The 18,652-nt window shown below is 31.7% G+C and overlaps 1 protein-coding gene and 1 long non-coding RNA gene across 5 annotated transcripts; one reads left to right on the forward strand and one right to left on the reverse strand.

Moving 5' to 3' along the window:
• Window positions 1–307: 307 nt before the first annotated feature.
• LOC111882817 (uncharacterized) lies at window positions 308–1,542 on the reverse strand. 4 transcript variants are annotated; one of them, XR_006191822.2, is made up of 4 exons: window positions 1,122–1,542; window positions 912–975; window positions 605–798; window positions 308–496 (listed from the first exon to the last, which is right to left on the reverse strand). It is a non-coding gene; the product is annotated as an uncharacterized LOC111882817 (long non-coding RNA). The 4 variants fall into 4 exon arrangements; XR_002847245.3 differs by having other exon boundaries at window positions 605–677; window positions 1,122–1,539; XR_002847246.3 differs by having other exon boundaries at window positions 912–1,541.
• A 5,846-nt stretch (window positions 1,543–7,388) lies between these two features.
• Window positions 7,389–12,318, forward strand: LOC111882818 (short-chain dehydrogenase reductase ATA1). The gene is made up of 3 exons (XM_023879191.2): window positions 7,389–7,507; window positions 8,856–9,115; window positions 11,759–12,318. Exons 1-3 carry the CDS (start codon window positions 7,389–7,391, stop codon window positions 12,316–12,318), a joined length of 939 nt encoding a protein of 312 aa, XP_023734959.2.
• Window positions 12,319–18,652: the final 6,334 nt, after the last annotated feature.

The following is an 18,652-nucleotide window of genomic DNA, read 5'->3' on the forward strand; positions in this document are numbered from 1 at the left end:
TGCGATTTTGATGAATATATTTTTATTTGATTTTTTTTGACTATTTTCCACAAAGTAATTAATGGATTAGGCTATTTTTGTAATTTTCTCTAATTTCAATTGTCGATACATTCAAAAGGAACATCAAACCTAAGCTACAAGTATGAATAATCAAATACTTGATGCTATATATAAAAAAATAGAAGATGTATTGTCAATCTGTTTCTTGAAACTGGAAGATAAAAGAAGACATGCCTTATTAGCAACAGGATCCAAAAATGAATGAAAGACAGTACATAAGCTCTGTGTCGAGAGAAATAAAAATATAAAATGAACAAAAATATCAATATCTCAAGATATATACACATCTCATAACAATTGTACATTCCATTAACATGTTTGTCTCGCTTTTTGGAAATGATATACATCATACGAAAAAGATATGTTTAGTTAAATGGATAGATATACCTTGCTCAAGCTCCATGAACATGTGGTCGACCCAAATGAAGCATTAGCACTGATACAAAATTGCATCGATTAGTAGCATTCTACTTGTTGAGTTCCATATATACATTTCTCTTTGGTGAAAGTTAAAGATTTTCACTGAAATAGGAATTATGTTTACCATAAGGAGAGAACCGGATAAAATTGACTACCCTCCGGCGGTCAGCATCACCGACACCGATGAGTGTGTTGCTCTTTTTTTCCCATCAATACATGGTAATCGAGAAAGAACCCCGATGAGGTCAATTTATGCACATCAGATACGGTGATAATAACAAGAAACCAAAATAGCATTCATCTATTTACCTACATTGTCTAGGGTTTAAATCGGACAACAAGTACAATTCAATTTGAGGGTACAATTTTTTTGAATAATAGTACAATTCAAGATACCGAAAATGAAATCGGCGATAAGCATAGAAAAATACCTTCAGATGTCGTTGAAGAAGACGTGGTGGTGTCGGTGGTTATATTGTGCTTCTCATATGGCCGCTTATGTGACAAACAATAAATCGAGGGTTAGATAAGTAAAAAAAATCACCAATTTGATCATACCTTCTAAAAAATCAAAAACTTCAAAATAAGAACTGCATCTTCCATAATCGACCTATAGAGTGACAATTAGGGCATGAAAATACCAAAAAACACAAAATCAAGGAGTCGCAGACAATAGAAGAGGAATCGCAGTGAAGGCGGTGAGTAGAAAAAAAGAATTCAAAGACATGGGAGGCTTGATATAGGAAACGGAGCAGATGGATATGAAATAAAAGCTACAACGTATTTAAAAGATGGTAGAAGACGTGTATTCCGATTTGGAGATGAAGGCAGTGGATTTCATTGGAGGAGAAAACGGTGGATAAAAGAGAAGAGAACACATGTCCGGTGGTGTCAGTAACCGTTGACAATGTTCACTGAAGCCTCAGCTCCATGCAAGCCAATACCAGCAAAAAACGTCAAACCAGAAAACCACCGACTCCAAACTTTGCTACTTTAGACAAGCCGGGTACGAATTAATTGTATATATAATAACTAATAACTAAAATAAAATAAAACTTTAAACTCTCTAAGCTCATCAAAAAATTGATTAAAAAAATATAAAATATACTTAAGCATAAGTCGAATCAGCTCAACGAAGCTCGACAACTTCAGCCAAAACCTCAAATCCAAAAGCCAACCAAGGTATCGAACATCAAATTATCTATATCTCTATTTTTTTATTCAATCGTCCCTTTTTATAAATGAATCTTTGTATCCCTTATTTATCCATCATGTGGGATCACACAATAAGGAGTACAACATTTTGCCTTACTTTCTTCACAAGTCAACATCTGGTTACTATCTTTTTTTAATCCTGTTTTTTTACTAGGTAATAAGTTAAATAAAATATCTACTCTAATAAATGAAAATGACTTTGCCACATGTCTTTCTCTTATTCAATTTGCCACATGTCATTTTGTCATAATTTAGAGATATATTTATTTTCCACTTGTCATTTATTTCATTTTCCATTTCTAATATATTATTAATTAATTAGTTTCTATAAATTAAACCTACCATAATGATATTAATTTTAAATTTTAAATTTTAAATTTCAATTTCAATTTCAAATAAATTTACAGTTTAAACCTTTGTGTTTAACATTTTGTAATAATTAACCTGTTTAGTATACGGATCTGATAACTAAACAATAATTTTAATTAATTTATTTTTTGCATGTTTTTTTTCTCATAATTTTTATTTATTTCAAATTTCAAATTCAAATAAACTTCTCATTTAATCGTTTCTATTTAACATTTTGTTTTAATCAACCCATATAATATACGGGTTTTACAACTAGTTTTGGTAATAAATTTATAAAATGTAAAAATTATATTTAAATATTTATTGAGTTTATTCTGTTTAATCAAAATAATTAAAATTTAAACAAAACCAAACCAAATAAAATCATCCTTATTTTGTTAATCAAACCAAATTAACCAAATAAAATTATCCTTATTTTGTTAATCAAATTAACCGAAATTCATGTAAACCAAACCAAATAACCCAAACATCATTAAGTTCTGGCCAGTTTGGCCATTGGGTTTTCGTTTTGAAGCACACTAGTCCCTCATCATTAACCCAAACATCATTAAGTTCTGTTTGGCCATTGGGTTTTGGTTTTAAAGCACACTAGTCCCTCATATTTTCGGTTTAGAATAGCATTTTGGCCTCTCATCTTTGTTTAAGATGTCAATTACAGCCCATTTTTACAATTAATTTCAAGGTTTCTAACTTTTAAAAAAAAAATCTATCTTGAATCAATATACTTTAAAGAATATTTAAAACAAGCAATAGAATTCTAGAACATCTAATCCTGATTAAAAGATGTTACATACATCTTAGGGTACATTCCTATAGGATTAAGATACTGCTATTACTATTATTATTGTAACTAATTCCGAACGTTTTTCTCTTCCAAGGTCTCAACTTTCTTATTCATTGCTTCAACCAATCTCTTGTCTTTAATGAGGAAACATTATTGTACGAAATCATGTTATAGGTGCAATGGTTCTTGTTATGGAACGACATACAAGTTTGAGTATATAACAAAACAATTTAACAAAAAAAAAAACATATAACTGATTATTTTTCAAATACATAATCATCTTGAATTTGTTGAATTTTTTTCTTTGAAGAACCAGTTTTTTACACCACCAAAAGCCTGCGAGAGACTAGGAACACAAGCTGACGAACAATTTGAAGGGGACATTTTTATTAATTTCAGTTTCTAAAAAACGGTAAATGCATGTATATTGGGGTAAACATTAAAAGATTGGTCACATGATTGGTGAAAAGTGGTTGATGAGAACGGAAAATGCATGCAAGTAGAAAAAAGCATACACTCATGCAAAGGGAACAATCGATCTCTCTCTACATGTCTATAAATCTAATACTATAGACCTATAATCCACCATCGCTTCAACAGCATGGAGCAACATGATCTTAAAGATGGTGATGCCCACCCCCTTGCAAGTAAAAGGTTGGATCCATTTTTGTTCGGTTATTATATATATCTTGATTACTTTTAGTCTTTTATCATACCATCTATAATTCTCTGTAGCTATCTAAAAAATTATTTGCTAAATTTCTTTTTAGTTAAATGGTTAATAGTTGATCATTTTATTAATTTCTATGGTAAATAAAAAAACTTAAATACCGTTTATGAATGTCTTATCTATTAGATTTATTTATTTTTGAAAATTAATTAAGTGATTATTACAAATTTAAACAAGGAAAAGTACTACACATTGATTTATATTTAATAATGACTATTTCTACATCCATACACACGCACTCCGAAATCCAAATATCTAAAGGAATATTGACTATTGTTAAATTATCAGTCACTTTATTCCGTAGTTTTATAGGTATCATCATAGATGGTTTTTGGTACGCATGATAAAATCCAAAAACATATATGAAAGTATTGATTCATTAGAATAAAAAAAAGTTGTTTGTTTCATACAAATGTAAAGTAGGCAAATCTTATTCTGATTAAATAACATTTTGTTGATTAATATGGTGTTTTTGCATATTCAAATTTGGAACAATATATATATATATATATATATATATATATATATATATATATATATATATATATATATATATATATATATATATATATATATATATATATATATATTAAGTACAAAATAAAAGGAAAAATCTAAAAGTTCTTTTTTTATTATTATTTTCGTCATTTTATTTACCAAAACAAAAATTTTTAAAAAAACAAAATGATAAAAAAAATTAATTTTTTTTAAATATACATTAAATATTCTAATAAAATATTACACTATAAATATTCAAATGTAATTTTTAAAATGTCAGAATATATTCTAGTATTCTATTAGAGTTGATAGATATGTTAAAATATTCTAGTATTCTACTAAAATTGTTAGAATTTATAAACTATTTTAATATTCTATTATAATTGTTTGAATATTTGTAGTCTAATATTATATAAGAGTATATGAATATTCTAACAATTTTGTTGTAATTTTTATATTATAATATTTTATTAGAATATTTAAAAGAAATTTAAAAAAACGGTATTTTTTGGAATGAATATATAATCAAAATAATATTTTAAAAAATTCAAAATTTTTTAATTATTTTGCATTTTAAAAATATTTTTTTTTCTCCAAAATAATTGGATATGTATGACTCCCCATATCTCATAAAATATAATAGTCTCGAATGAGTTTAACCATATATATATAGCTAAGAGTTCAGACGGACATAATTTTATAAGATCGTGAGACCAATTTTTTTCTACTAATATATATATATATATATATATATATATATATATATATATATATATATATATATATATATATATATATATATATATATATATATATATATATATATATACCAAATGATTTCAACCCATGATGTCTCGACAATTCAATTCCATACAAAAAACACTTTGACTACGCTGTATCTAAGATTTTAAGAATTAATATGTTTTGGATATTTACCAGCTTTATCATTTTTATTATTTTGGTTTATGTAAATAATAGCTCATCACTTATAATCATAGTAAATTACATATATTGTTCCTATGGTTGGGGAAAATTTTCAAGTTTTAACTGTATTTTTTTTTATTATTATTATTTCATTAAATCCCGATGGTTTGAAATTGTTTCGGTTTTGGTCAATGTTTTAAAAACCGGTTTGAATCGGCCGGTCGAACCAGGTGAACTGGGAACTGAAAGAGGGAGCGGTTCAACCAATGGTTTAAAAACTGATTTTTTCGTTGAACCGGTATGGTGACCGGTTCCCGGTTCAACCGGTTTAACCGGTTCGACCGCCGAATGAACCGGTTTCTATATTTTTCATGTTTTTTTCTATTTTCCTACACATACATACATATGTAAATTATGAATTTGGATTCATCTACAACTTATTTTTATGTGTATTTTTAATATTTGAATTTGTAAACATCAAATTCATAATTTCTATATGTATGTATGTGTAGGAAAATAGAAAAAACATGAAAAATATAGAAACCGGTTCAACCAGCGGTCGAACCGGTTAAACCGGTTGAACCGGAAACTGGTCACCATACCGGTTCAACTAAAAAACCGGTTTTTAAAACATTGGTTTTGGTATCTAATATACATAAGCTATATTAATCTTACAAGTTATTTTTTTTTTATAAATTTTTTATTTATCATTATTTATTTGTTCTATTATTATTATAAATTTAAGATATGATCACAAATATATAACCATTATATGTTTTTTTTATTGTGATACAATCTAATATCTTTCTTATCTTCATCCTCCTTTTCTCCAACTAGATTGTCACCCTTTCTGCTACCACTTCTTTCGTTTCTCCGACCAGATCAAGTAATCATGAAAATTTAACCAAGACACAAAAACAAAGCTAAAATTAAAATCAAACATTAAAATTAAAAACATATCTAGAAACTAAAATTTCTTAAAAATCAAGATTCAATCATTGTCTCCTTACTTTCTGTTACTAAGTAGCAAAAGCAAACACACAAATAACATAGTTTAATCACCATGAGATCTAAGCAACATATTTTTTTTTGGAAATGAAGAAATATATGATAAAACAAAACCACAACTAGCAAGAAGCTAGAAGGGGACAAGGTACATGAGAAAAACAATTTACGAACATAAAAAAGGAAAACAACTCTAAGTATGCCAAGTGGTGCCACTCCTATTCTCCTTATATTTGAACTAGTCAAACACCAATGCAATAGTAGCGCCATCAATCGTAGCAGAAGGCACATGAGAATGGTTGAAAACCATTTTGTTTCTTGCCATTTATTTGCTCCAAATTAGCCGGTAAATAATCGCCACCAACATCTTTTTCTTCTTCGGAAAGTTACCCCAGCAAGGAACATAACCCATCATTTCACGGACCGAGAAGAAGGATCTTTGAGGTATGTCCCACAAACTAAGAATCCATAATAAAGCTTCACGGGAAAAAGGCCTAGAGAAAAATATGATAAATTATTTCAGCTTCCATATCGTACCATATACAAATACATACGGATACACGCAGTTGTAGTGGTGGGAAGTCCATAGATTTATAGGTCTAGGGTAGTAGGGTAGTGTGAATTCACCCAAAAATAGCCATTCAAATGAAGCAACTAACTTTTCAGAGGGATCAACATTAACCACCAAATATGATAATCACTTACAATCATGATCAAGTCACTAACAAAACGTAGGGATTTTACGGGAAATTTCCCATCAACATTAAGACTGAAGACACATTCATTAATTTGATCATTTAGTGTAAGGTGGAATGCTAGTGGTGAACTGGGTTAGTTCCTACAATTCAACAAAGAGGAAGGAGTCCTAATTAAAAGGTAAAGAGGAGACTAGATCCTTAATAACACATAATTATTTTCTTAATGCCATAGAGAGAGGAGAACCGTTTTGTAATTTTGTGTCACCAGGCCATAAGTCCTTCCAAAACAATGTATCATCCTCTTTTCCAATCAATTGAACCAATATGGAATGTGGAAGCAAACCAAGCCATTTAAGATCACCACATCCTTTGAAATATTAGTCTAGGCGACTATGATTGTTTTTTTACATAATGGTGTTTGGGTTTTCCATCCAAGTTTTGTATATGTCTCACCCCATGACAACATACATTGTCTTTGATTGTTCGGAACCTCCAATGCCATTTGGTGGAAAAATTGATGTTAAGATCTCTTAAGCTCCCAAGACCAAGCATACCTCTTTATTTAGATCCTAAAACCTTCTCCCAATCCACATAATAAAGCCTCATTCTTCTACAAATCTACAAATCAACTTTCCACACGAGATAAGAGGTGAGCTTCAAATGGAGGTAGAGTAATAAACCATACATGGAGCCATGGAGGGTTCCATTTCAAGCTAGAGAGGCAGTTACTTTATCTTTAACAAAGGATGGGCGGTGCTTCTGTAGACATAAAACGGAGAACGAAATGGGGACATGTGGGAGTGGGTTCTAGGGTTGGGGTGAATTTATTTACTAGTTTATTTTATATAAATAGTTTAAACGACTATTAAAAAGATTAAAATTTATTATTAAACAAAAAGAGTCTTTTCAACTTGATTGGGTGTCAAAGCCAAAACAAATTCAAACCATAGGGACAATTAAAATGAAAAAAAAAAAAGTAGGGAAGGAACTCGTAATTTACCCCATATCATAGAAATGATTTATGTAATTTAGAATAAAGTTGTTAAAAATCATTATACGATAGATGGTCAGTCATCTAGGCTTAAGGGTTTATTTGATATAGGATGATATTAATTTAAGATTAATCAGGAACCCTACATATTAAAAAGAAAGTTATCACTAAATATCAAAGTCTGATTCATTTTATGCTTATTTACATAGCAACTAACATTAGCATGAAGATGGGTGGCGACGTGAATGTAGGTGTCGACATGATGAGAAACAAAGAGATGTGAAGCTGAAATTAGGGCATTTAGTTTAACATACACATATTTTCATCCTTTAATTTTGACATTATCATAATTGTTGGCTTATTTTGACTTTTTCTTTAATAAGTATAATAGTTTTGACTGCCTACCCAATTAATGTCACCAAGCTCGATTAATGTTTGATCCATCTTAATATAACTTATTAGCGTTATTTGTAGGAATCTTAGAGTGCCAAAATTTTGATTATCGATTAATTAGTCATCTAGACAAATATTTAAGACATTTTTCTTATAAGTGAGTAGTATATACAACAGAGTTAAAAAATATGGGAGCTATAGACAATATTTTTGTCCATACAAAACAATTTATCTTTTATAGTACATCAATTTATTTTTTATAGTTTTGTACTAGACAACCCTATAAAACATCGATTGTTTTGTATAAATAAAAAATGCTATTATGTGCCACCCAACCTTGATTAGAATCTATAATGACAACTTACATTCTTATTTGATTCTTTTTCATTTCATACCAAAACACGTTCGTAAAAATATTTTAGAAGGGCTAATACATCAATGCACTACCCTACTCCTAAATGACATATCTTTTATCTCCAACCAGACTTGAACCCTCAAACTTTCTTTGTGGAAATTTTTTTCCATCAAATCTTGATACCAGTAGGATATAAACCCTTTGTTACATCCTTATATATTTTAAATTATTTCTTTTAAAACACTTTTATCCTTGAGAATTTTGATGAAAAGTAGTTGTCGAAAATAATAACCAGTTCATATGTATGCTACAAACTCTTGATTTGTTTTGTTAGTTTGTTATACAATTGACATTTTCATATTTAAAATTATTCTCATTTCGATTGAACTTGATGTTTGTGTTCATGTGACAAGGTTAATCAATAAAGTTGTGGTGGTTACGGGTGGAGCGAGAGGAATCGGTGGTGCTACAGCCAAGTTAATGGCGGAGAATGGTGCACATGTAGTTATTGCAGATATTTTGGATGAATTAGGAATAAATCTTGCTAATTCAATCAATGGTCGTTATGTTCATTGTGACGTCTCAGTCGAATCTGATGTAGAGGCTGCAATTCAATTTGCTATAACTTGGAAAGGGAAAATCGATATTTTATACAATAATGCTGGCATCGGGGGTACATTCCTATTTGGTGCATGGGTCGATCAAACTATATATATATATATATATATATATATATATATATATATAGAGAGAGAGAGAGAGAGAGAGATAGAGAGAGAGGAGGAGGAGTAGGAAGGTTCAATTGAGGAAAAAAAGTTTAGAATTAGCGAATGAATCTAGGCCACTTATTTTTAATCTTCCGCTTAAGCGCTCTAACGTACCGGGTCGTCGGAATAGGTCATATTTATATATGAATACGTATATGGATATGTATATTCATATATGAATATGTGTATTCATATATGAATTCGTATATTCATATATGGATATGTATAACGGAATTGGTTATTCATATATAAATATGGCGACAGAAGGTGGTGACGAAGGTGGCAGTAGTTGGTGGTCGTTTGTTGTGGTGGTGGTGGCTTAGGTGGCGGTGGTGGTTGGTGGCGGAGGGAGGTGGTGTATTCGTATATGAATACACATATATTTATATTCATATATCAATACTCATCATCCGTCAGCCCGGTACGCAGTAGCGTTTTGCAGTAAAAATAAATGATTGGCTGAAAATGATTCTCACGTTCTCAACTTTTTTTATTTTCTCAATTGAGCTTACCTATCTCTCTCTCTCTCTCTCTCTCTCTCTATATATATATATATATATATATATATATATATATATATATATATATATATATATTATCAACCTAAAATTATGGAGAACTTGAGAACATGTTTAAAAACAAAATCTCAAAACACCTCTATAGGTACCTATAGATTCCGTTTTGGCGAATCCCAAGTCGAGAATCACAAAAAAAAAAAAGAATTATTTATATGTTCGAAAATGTGCATATATGCATATTTTGTATTTTTTTCAAAAATCTTCAAAACCAGAAAAAAAATACTATAAATTTGGCTGAAAATGATTCTCACGTTCTCAACTTTTTTTATTTTCTCAATTGAGCTTACCTATCTCTCTCTCTCTCTCTCTCTCTCTATATATATATATATATATATATATATATATATATATATATATATATATATTATCAACCTAAAATTATGGAGAACTTGAGAACATGTTTAAAAACAAAATCTCAAAACACCTCTATAGGCACCTATAGATTCCGTTTTGGCGAATCCCAAGTCGAGAATCACCAAAAAAAAAAGAAGAATTATTTATATGTTCGAAAATGTACATATATGCATATTTTGTATTTTTTTTCTAAAATCTTCAAAACCAGAAAAAAAATACTATAAATTTGTATAAATACATATTTGATGAATATTCAAATTCGTAAAATGTTGGATGGATTTGGAGTTCTCAAGTTCTCGACTAACTTTGAGTCTTTGTAATCTCTCTCTCTCTCTCTCTCTCTCTCTCTCTCTCTCTCTCTCTCTCTCTCTCTCTCTCTCTCTCTCTCTCTCTCTCTCTCTCTCTCTCTCTCTCTCTCTCTCTCTCTCTCTCTCTGTGTGTGTGTGTGTGTGTGTGTGTGTTAACATTTCTTATTTTGTCTTCACAAAAAACATAGTTTATTCAATTTATCTATATCTAAAGACAATCTTGGAAATTTAGGTTGTGTTTAGTTACGGAAAAACAATTTTTATTTTCCGTTTTCCCTTTCCCCTTTTTGTTTTTCGTTTTCAGTTTTCATTGGAAAATTAAAAACAACGCGTTTAGTTAAAAATTATACATTTTTCATTTTCAGTTTTAGAAAATTAAAAAACGCGTTTAAATGTGTATATTTCTATCGATTTTCATTTTTAGAAAACGATAGCGGTGGTAGTGTGGGGGTGGGGGCAGTGGCGGGGGGCAATGGTGGTGTCAATGATGGCGACGGTGGTGGTGGTGGTGGCGGCGGCGGTGGTGGTGATGACAGGGGTATTGGTGGTGGCGATGGTGATTGTGGCGACATTGGTGATGTTGACGATGGGGTAGTGGTGGTGGTGATACTGATGGTGATGGTAGGTCAGTGATTGTGGTAGTGGTGTTGGGTGTGTGTGTACGTGTTATAGGGGTGGGGTGGGTGTGTGTTGGGGGGTGTTTGTGTGGGTGGGTGGGTGGGTGTTTGTGTGTGTATGGGGTGGGTGTGGGAGTGTGTGTGTGTGTGTGTATGTGTGTGTGTAGTGGTAGGGGTGGGTGTGGCTATGTGTTTGTGGGGGGTGGGGTGGGGGTGGGTGTGGCTGTGTGTTTGTGGTTATGTGTATGTGTATCTGTGTGTGTGTGTGTGGGGGGGGGGGGGGTTGGGGTAGGTGTGTGTTTGTGAGTGAGTGAGTGTGTGGGTGGGTGGGTGGGTGTGTTTAGGAGTGGGTGGGTGGGTGTGTTTAGGAGTGGGTGGGTGTGGGTAGGTATAGGTGTGGTGGGTTGGGGGTGTTAAAGTGAGGGTATGTAGAGGTGGATGGGGTGGGAGTGGGTGTTTATATTTTACAAAAATTTTGGAATTAGAAAATATGAAAAATAATGATTATCAGTTTTCCAAAAATTTCAAACTTCTTTGTAATTTTAGAAAACGGAAAATTTTCATTTTCTGTGAAAAATTTAGAGAAATAGACAAACTAAACGCGTTTTTCAAAATTCTCATTTTTCTTGGAAATTTTTTCCGGAAAACAGCCAATTTTTCTGCAACTAAACGTACCCTTATTTTCTTTGTAGATATCGGAGGAAGTATCACCACTATCGACATGAAAAGGGTTTCAAAAATAGTCGGAGTAAATGTGAATGGTGTTGTACATGGAATCAAGCATGCTGCACGGGCAATGATCAAAGCAGGTACATGTGGCTCTATTATAAACTCGTCAAGCACCGCTGCAATAATGGGAGGCCTTGGATCACATGCCTACACGTTAACAAAAGAGGCGATTCTAGGATTAACAAGAAGCTCATCATGCGAGTTAGGTTTGTATGGGATTCGTGTCAATTGTGTTTTACCTCATGGAGTGCTATCAGAGATGCTTGTGGATGCATATCGTGGTTTCAAAAAAGATGCGACAATTGAAGAAGTGCAACAGTCTGTAAGTGAGACTGCAAGTTTATTAAAAGGACGATGTGGAATGGTTGAAGATATTGCCCATGCTGTGTTGTTTTTAGCTACCGATGAATCTGGATTTATAACGGGTCATAATCTTGTTATCGACGGTGGTTATACCACTTCGTCAGTCAAAATGAGTTTTATATATCGTGATAAAGAACCAGAGTCAAATAAAAGTAGCTAGTATATGAAAAAAGGTCTAGTTCGTTGCTCTATTCAATTTTCATACTTAAAAATATATAATCAAAGTATTATGATGCCATTTCTTATAAAACTTACCAATTAGGACTGTGGAGTGATTAATCAAAAGGTAAAAAGACACAAGTTTATAAATAAGGTTTTGATTTACATTAGAACATTACATTTTTTATTTTCTGAAAATATTATGATTAATCTTCTCGACATCATCCATAAGACCATTATAAGACCATTAGGTGGCTCGTTTTTTGTGTAATGAATAAATTTTAGATTTTCCAATGTTGGATATCATTTTGAGGTTCCTAGCATTGTCAATGTCATTCCTGATTATCAATAAATAAATCTTTAAATATCATAAAACTTTCTATGCTGTCAATAAATATTTTACTCTTTATAAATGGATTCCACATATTAATTTACGTATTTAACATATTTTTATATTAAACAAAATATAAAAACAATATTCTTTCATTTTTATTTTTGTTAATCCGTTTTAGCAAAATATATTTACCATCGATTGTTTTATCAAATATAAAATTTGTAATAATTTTTTTGTCAAAATATATTTCATATTGCTCTAATTTTGCACGTATCATTAATTTTCTTTAACGATATACTTTGTAAAAGATAGATAAAATTGCAAATTTGGTCTCTGGGTTTGCCGGTTTTTATGGATCTAGTCCCGTGACTTTCAAAGTTGCGGTTATGGTTCTTTTGACATATTTTCATTGTAGATTTGGTCTCTGAAATGACTCTCTTTAATTCCATCCATTAAGACGCTCCACATACCCATCATGTGAGGGTAGAATTGTCTTTTGATCTCTTTACTTGTTCTATTGAACCCATTCGTGTTCTATGTGGGCTTTTGTATTTGTTTCTTTCATGAAGTTTAAGCAAAAAAAAAAATTTCTATTAAAAAAAAAATCTTAAAACTTCAACTATTTTTTACAATGTTAAGAACTATTATCCTTTACTTAAATATTTGATCAAGGAACTCCAACAGATTGTTAAGGACACAAGAGGCTATGCATATTTACCTCTTGAGCCAAGAAGGTAAATCCATAGGACGCACCTTCTAGTGTAGTCAGGGAAGCCTCTTAGCAGCACCATCATTACATCCTTCTCTTCATTCCTTGATAATATGTCGTCCTACACATCGTGTAGAACTCTTTGAATCTCTCTTTGAATCTCTAATTCCTTCCATATATGCAGTGGTGGACGGTAAGAGGGGCCAAGGGGGGCCATGGCCTACCCGGTTTTCAGCCTCTTAATACATGATATATAGATAATTTTTTTATAAATGAATCCAGATATCATTATATTTTGCTATTTGCTAATTTGGCCCCCTCTGTTTTGAGTTCTGTTTTATATGTAATGTAAGTTACAAAATTTGGTTATTAATCCAAAAAATCATCTGAAAATCACTGATCAAATCAAGAAAATCATTGATAAAATCAAGGGAGAAGAAACCGAATGATATTAGGAAACTAATTAAGTTAATAAACTATCTCTTCAACTCTATAAAAGAAAAGAAAAACTCTAATCTGAGATACAAAATTTTGAACTCAAAGATTTGAGTTTAAAAAAACAATGAAGAACAATATATTTTGACGCTAGAAACCGTCAAAATCTCACCAAAATAACACTGCCGCCGCCGCCCAACTGCATCTCCCACACCAGTTTCTGTCGCCACTCGCCGGACTACTGCTTCTCCGTCGTCGGACTGTAGCTTCTCCGCCTCTTTCTTTTTTCCGTTGTGTGCTCTGCTCGGTGCCGGCAAAATAGTGAATGTTGTCCCACTCTGATACCCTTTTGACCTCTCGATCTCCTCTCCACAAAGGTGAACATGTTTTTTTTTTTTTTTTTTTTTTTTTTTTTTTTTTTTTTTTTTTTTTTTTTTTTCTGATCATGTTTGTCTCTCTCTTTTAACTCTCTTTGGGTATTTACTTTTATTTATTTATTTATTCTGTAAACTTGTGGAGTGTAAGATTGGTATATAGTGGTATAGTGTAGGCGGATAAATTTACTTATAACATCTATTTTTAATTTATTATTTTTGTAGAATTATAGTAAGCAAAATCCTTATGTAAACTTATTTATTTTATATATTAGTATATAATGGAATTAATAAAAATGATAACATACAAATCCATATGTAAAACACTAAAAGTCTAAAACGATTATACTCATATTTTATAAAAATATTATAAAAATATTGTTGCTTGATATAATAGATTTGTCCTCTGTTATTTTATTTTAGTACTATATACTGTTATTTATTAATTGCTACTATAATACATATCCAACATGATAAAACAATGGTTTTTTAACGAGTTATTTAAAATGAATGTGCTAATTTTATCTATGAACACCTACTAGAGATTGTTTTGGATAAAAATACATTAAATGTCTAGCATTATTGTTGCAAGATTTTAAAAATAGAAAAAATCAATGACTTCAATTTTGAAGTGAGACGTAAAAATATTTTGTTACTATTTTTCTTGTCTTAAATTTTTATATGTCATCATTTTGAACATTTTTTTTGTCTATACGGTTTTATTTTGAAGTTTTAATTTCGGTCCCCCTACTTATGGTGCTTGTGTTCCGCCCCTGCATATATGATGTTTGATCTTACCGATTAACTGAGAGTTGAATCAATCCTTCTTACTATTGCTTCAAGATAAGTTGGGTTTTATTTATATAATTTATAAGGTTTGGGGGTTAAGTTTATAAAATATAAAATCTTGTTTTGAATTTTATGACATTTTGGCTCCTATCTCATGACATATGTAAATAATTAAAGATGTTATATATAATATACAATTTTGGGGGAAGTTTAAATTTATTGAACTTACATTTATTTTATAAAATTTTGACACTTGTTATATAGTTTAGGCATATTGGAATATCACAATGGACGTAGAATATATTGGATTGTTTTGAACCAAACAAAATTTGTTAATACCATAATGAATTGAGATTAATATTTGAAAAAAATCAAATTTCTCAAAATAAAATAATTGTATTTGGTAGAAAGTTACATAGTTTTATTGAAAACAAAATATTGGTATTCTATGTAGTGGTTCCGAGATTCAAGTGAAATTGAAGAACCAAGTATAATAGTCATAGTTTCAAATTTGACTTAAATTCCTACAAGACTTGGACCTAATTTACAGTTTATACTACTAGGTCAAGTGTATGTTGTGTTTATATGAATGTACAATGATGCTCGAGTCAATGAATGATCCGAATTTGGATAGTTGTTACTGTTAAAGTAGTTGTAGAATTCACATATTAATTTGAAAACTAGGGATGTCAACGTGAGCAAATGCGACGAGGAGTGCATCCCCCCCCCCCCCCCCCAAATTTCTCACTTCCCCCATCCCCGCCCTCGCCCCCAAAATGTTCAGCCTTCCTACCCCCGTCCCCGCCCCCGATTGATTTTGGGCTGTCTTTTTTTGGCTAAAAGAAGTTGTTATTTAGGCTAAAAGAAACTATTTTTAGGTAACAAATAATTATTTATATTAGAATTTTACATGTTAAAAGTAAAAAAGTTATGGAATCTTAAAAACATTATACTAACAACTTAAAAAAATGTTTTCTGTTGAATGTTGGAAGCTCAAAAATCATGTAATTATTTATTATATTTATATAATTAATATATGTAAATATATTTGTAATTTATTAACGAGGTCCCCATGGGGGTTTTGGGACGGGATTGCCTACCCCCGCCCCCGAAATTAAAACGGGGGTTAAAATTGCCCCCAACCCCATCCCTGCCCCCGATTTTTTTAAAAAAATTTCCCCCAAACGGGACGGGTCCCCCACGGGACTTTTTGACATCCCTAGACTGAAATTTATGTTCACTATCCCTTGTTTCTAATTGTTTCCAAGTTTCATGTAGGTTATGACTTATTCTCCAGCTAATAAACCTATCATGTGTCATGCCTATACGTGCAACTAAGTTTCGTCAAGTCTAGAACCGACTCGAATTTTGACGGTTGTCACATATTTGGGGATTTGGGGTTTTAGTGAGGGGAATGGTGATGGAACGACAGGATATGAAATTAATCATCACTCGAATGGATTCGTCATAATCCATAGGATCAAGTGATAAAAGTTGAGTGGTTTCGCAAAGGAAAGGTTCTATGGATGATGATATAGCAGAACCTTTTGAGGATTTCTTCTTTGAGATTGTTTTTGGAATTTCTAGGGCATTTTGAGGAGAGGCCATTGTTGCAAGTATGATAGCTTCAAGAACAAGTTGCAAAGAGAAAGTAGGAGAAGAAGGTTAATAGAGCGTAAAAAAGAACAATTGGGGTTTAAAATCTTTATATAGTCTAGATATCTGGGTCGGGTTGTGAAAAAGTGTAATGATGACACCCGATTGGTAAACATATCGCATTATATATGTTGCCAAAATTGCATGTGTTTATCTTTCAAGGAAGAAAGATGTGATGACAATATGTGCGAAAAAGAAAACCGTCATTTCAGTTAAGTTGATGTGCAATTATCGAGACATGTGCAAAAAGCACAATTATTTAGTAACTATGGATAATCATAAAAAAAGTAACCGTTAAGTCATTTAAGAAAAACATTTCACAAAAAAAACTTTAATGAAAAACCTTTGAACTTCTTTTGAAATGGATATTCTCGAAACAAGGAGGTACCGAGATTGAGTGTCATAAGATGCTTCGAGGAGAAATTGAACACAATCACTTGTACATGATATAGAGTTCGAGATGGAACAGTCCCAGACTGAATATCATAGGTAAAATGTATGAAGATCTTAGAGGACCTTTTATAAACATATTTGATATTTCGAGACATGAAGTGTCAGAGCTCGGACAGTGATAAGAGGTGAATGCACATTACCGTATTAGACTTGAATTCTGAGGTGAACTTCATAACACTCTTTTGAGATAGATTCTGAGATGGGATCACAACAAAATACCAATGTAACTATATTGCTCATCAACTTCAAAAGATGAGGAAAATTGTACAACTTTAAACTAGAAGAAGAGGTTAGACAACAAGACACATAAAATGATCCTTTTTATTCCGAGAGGAAATGATTCTGAGATGAAAAAGATTTTGACTTTGGAATTAATTCACTTTTTGGTGTTTCCATTAGAGAGTACAAGCCTCTTGGAAGAATTGAGGATCATGCAACATCATACCCATTTTTTTCTGAAACCCATTGAAGTTGGTTTTGTCTGATGCCTTCCTAAAGACATTAGCAATTTCATCGTCAGATGGAACAAAAATAAGTATAGTGTATCCTTTTAAGACGTTATCTTTAATAAAATGGTACCGAATATCAATGTGCTTCATTATGGAGTGTTGAATTGGATTGTGAGAAATCGCAATGGCACTTTGAGAATCACAATAGATTTGCAAAAGCTGAGATTTCATCCAAAGAACTTCAGAAGTGCAACTACCAGCAACAACATATTCTGCTTCGGCTGTTGAAATAGTAATGAAATTTTGTTTCTTAGATGACCAGCTAACCAATCTTCTACCTAAAAATTGCCAACCTCATGAGGTGCTTTTTCTGTCCAATTGAAGACCACCATAGTTTGAATCGGAGTATTCTTGAAGGAGGAAACTCTCATTTTTTGGATACCAGATTCTGAGACTCTTTGTACCTTTGGGGTATCAGCATATTTTCTTAACCACCAAAAGATGAGACGTCTTTGGATTGACCAGAAATCGGGCACAAAGGCATGTAGAGAACACCATGTTTGGACGACTTTCTGTTAAGTAGAGTAGCGATCCAATCATTCCCTTATACTTATTTTCATCAACAGAAACACCTGATGAGTCCGAGAAGATCTTGTGTCCGAGACCCATAGGAACCTTTGCAGAGGCACATGTGTCCATTGAATATTTCTTGAGAAGCTAGAAAATGTATTTTTCTTGGTGAATAAAGATTCCTCTGTTGGATTGCTTTACTTGGAGTCAGAGGAAGAAACATAATTCAAGATTCATGCTTATTTGGAATCAACTAACCATTAGCTTGGCAAAATCAGCAACGATTGATGAATCTGTGTATCCAAAAATGATATCGTCAACGTACAGTTGGACTAACATGAGGTGTTTTCCATTTGATCTTCGTAATAGGGTAGGATCGAGAATTCCTCTTTGAAACCCGATTTCCCAAAAACGTAAGTACTTTTTGGCTTGATTTGTTGTTATATCATAACAACTAGTGATTATACATCTTTTAATCCATCAAATTTCATGTTTTGATTAGATTTCAAAAACACTAAGAACACACACCGGTGTTCTTGGACTTAGAGTTCATTTCAAGCTTCCAC

Source organism: Lactuca sativa, chromosome 5 (assembly GCF_002870075.4).
Source record: "Lactuca sativa cultivar Salinas chromosome 5, Lsat_Salinas_v11, whole genome shotgun sequence".
NCBI lineage: Eukaryota > Viridiplantae > Streptophyta > Magnoliopsida > Asterales > Asteraceae > Lactuca > Lactuca sativa.

What these genes read in the sequence shown, in the direction of transcription:
- LOC111882818 (XM_023879191.2), top strand. Translation starts at nt 7,389, where the DNA reads ATGGAGCCATGGAGGGTTCCATTTCAAGCTAGAGAGGCAGTTACTTTA. An exon ending in ATGGGGACATGTGGGAGTGG is followed by an intron (nt 7,508 to 8,855) that starts GTTCTAGGGTTG and finishes TCATGTGACAAG; the next exon opens with GTTAATCAATAAAGTTGTGG. An exon ending in CAATAATGCTGGCATCGGGG is followed by an intron (nt 9,116 to 11,758) that starts GTACATTCCTAT and finishes TTTTCTTTGTAG; the next exon opens with ATATCGGAGGAAGTATCACC.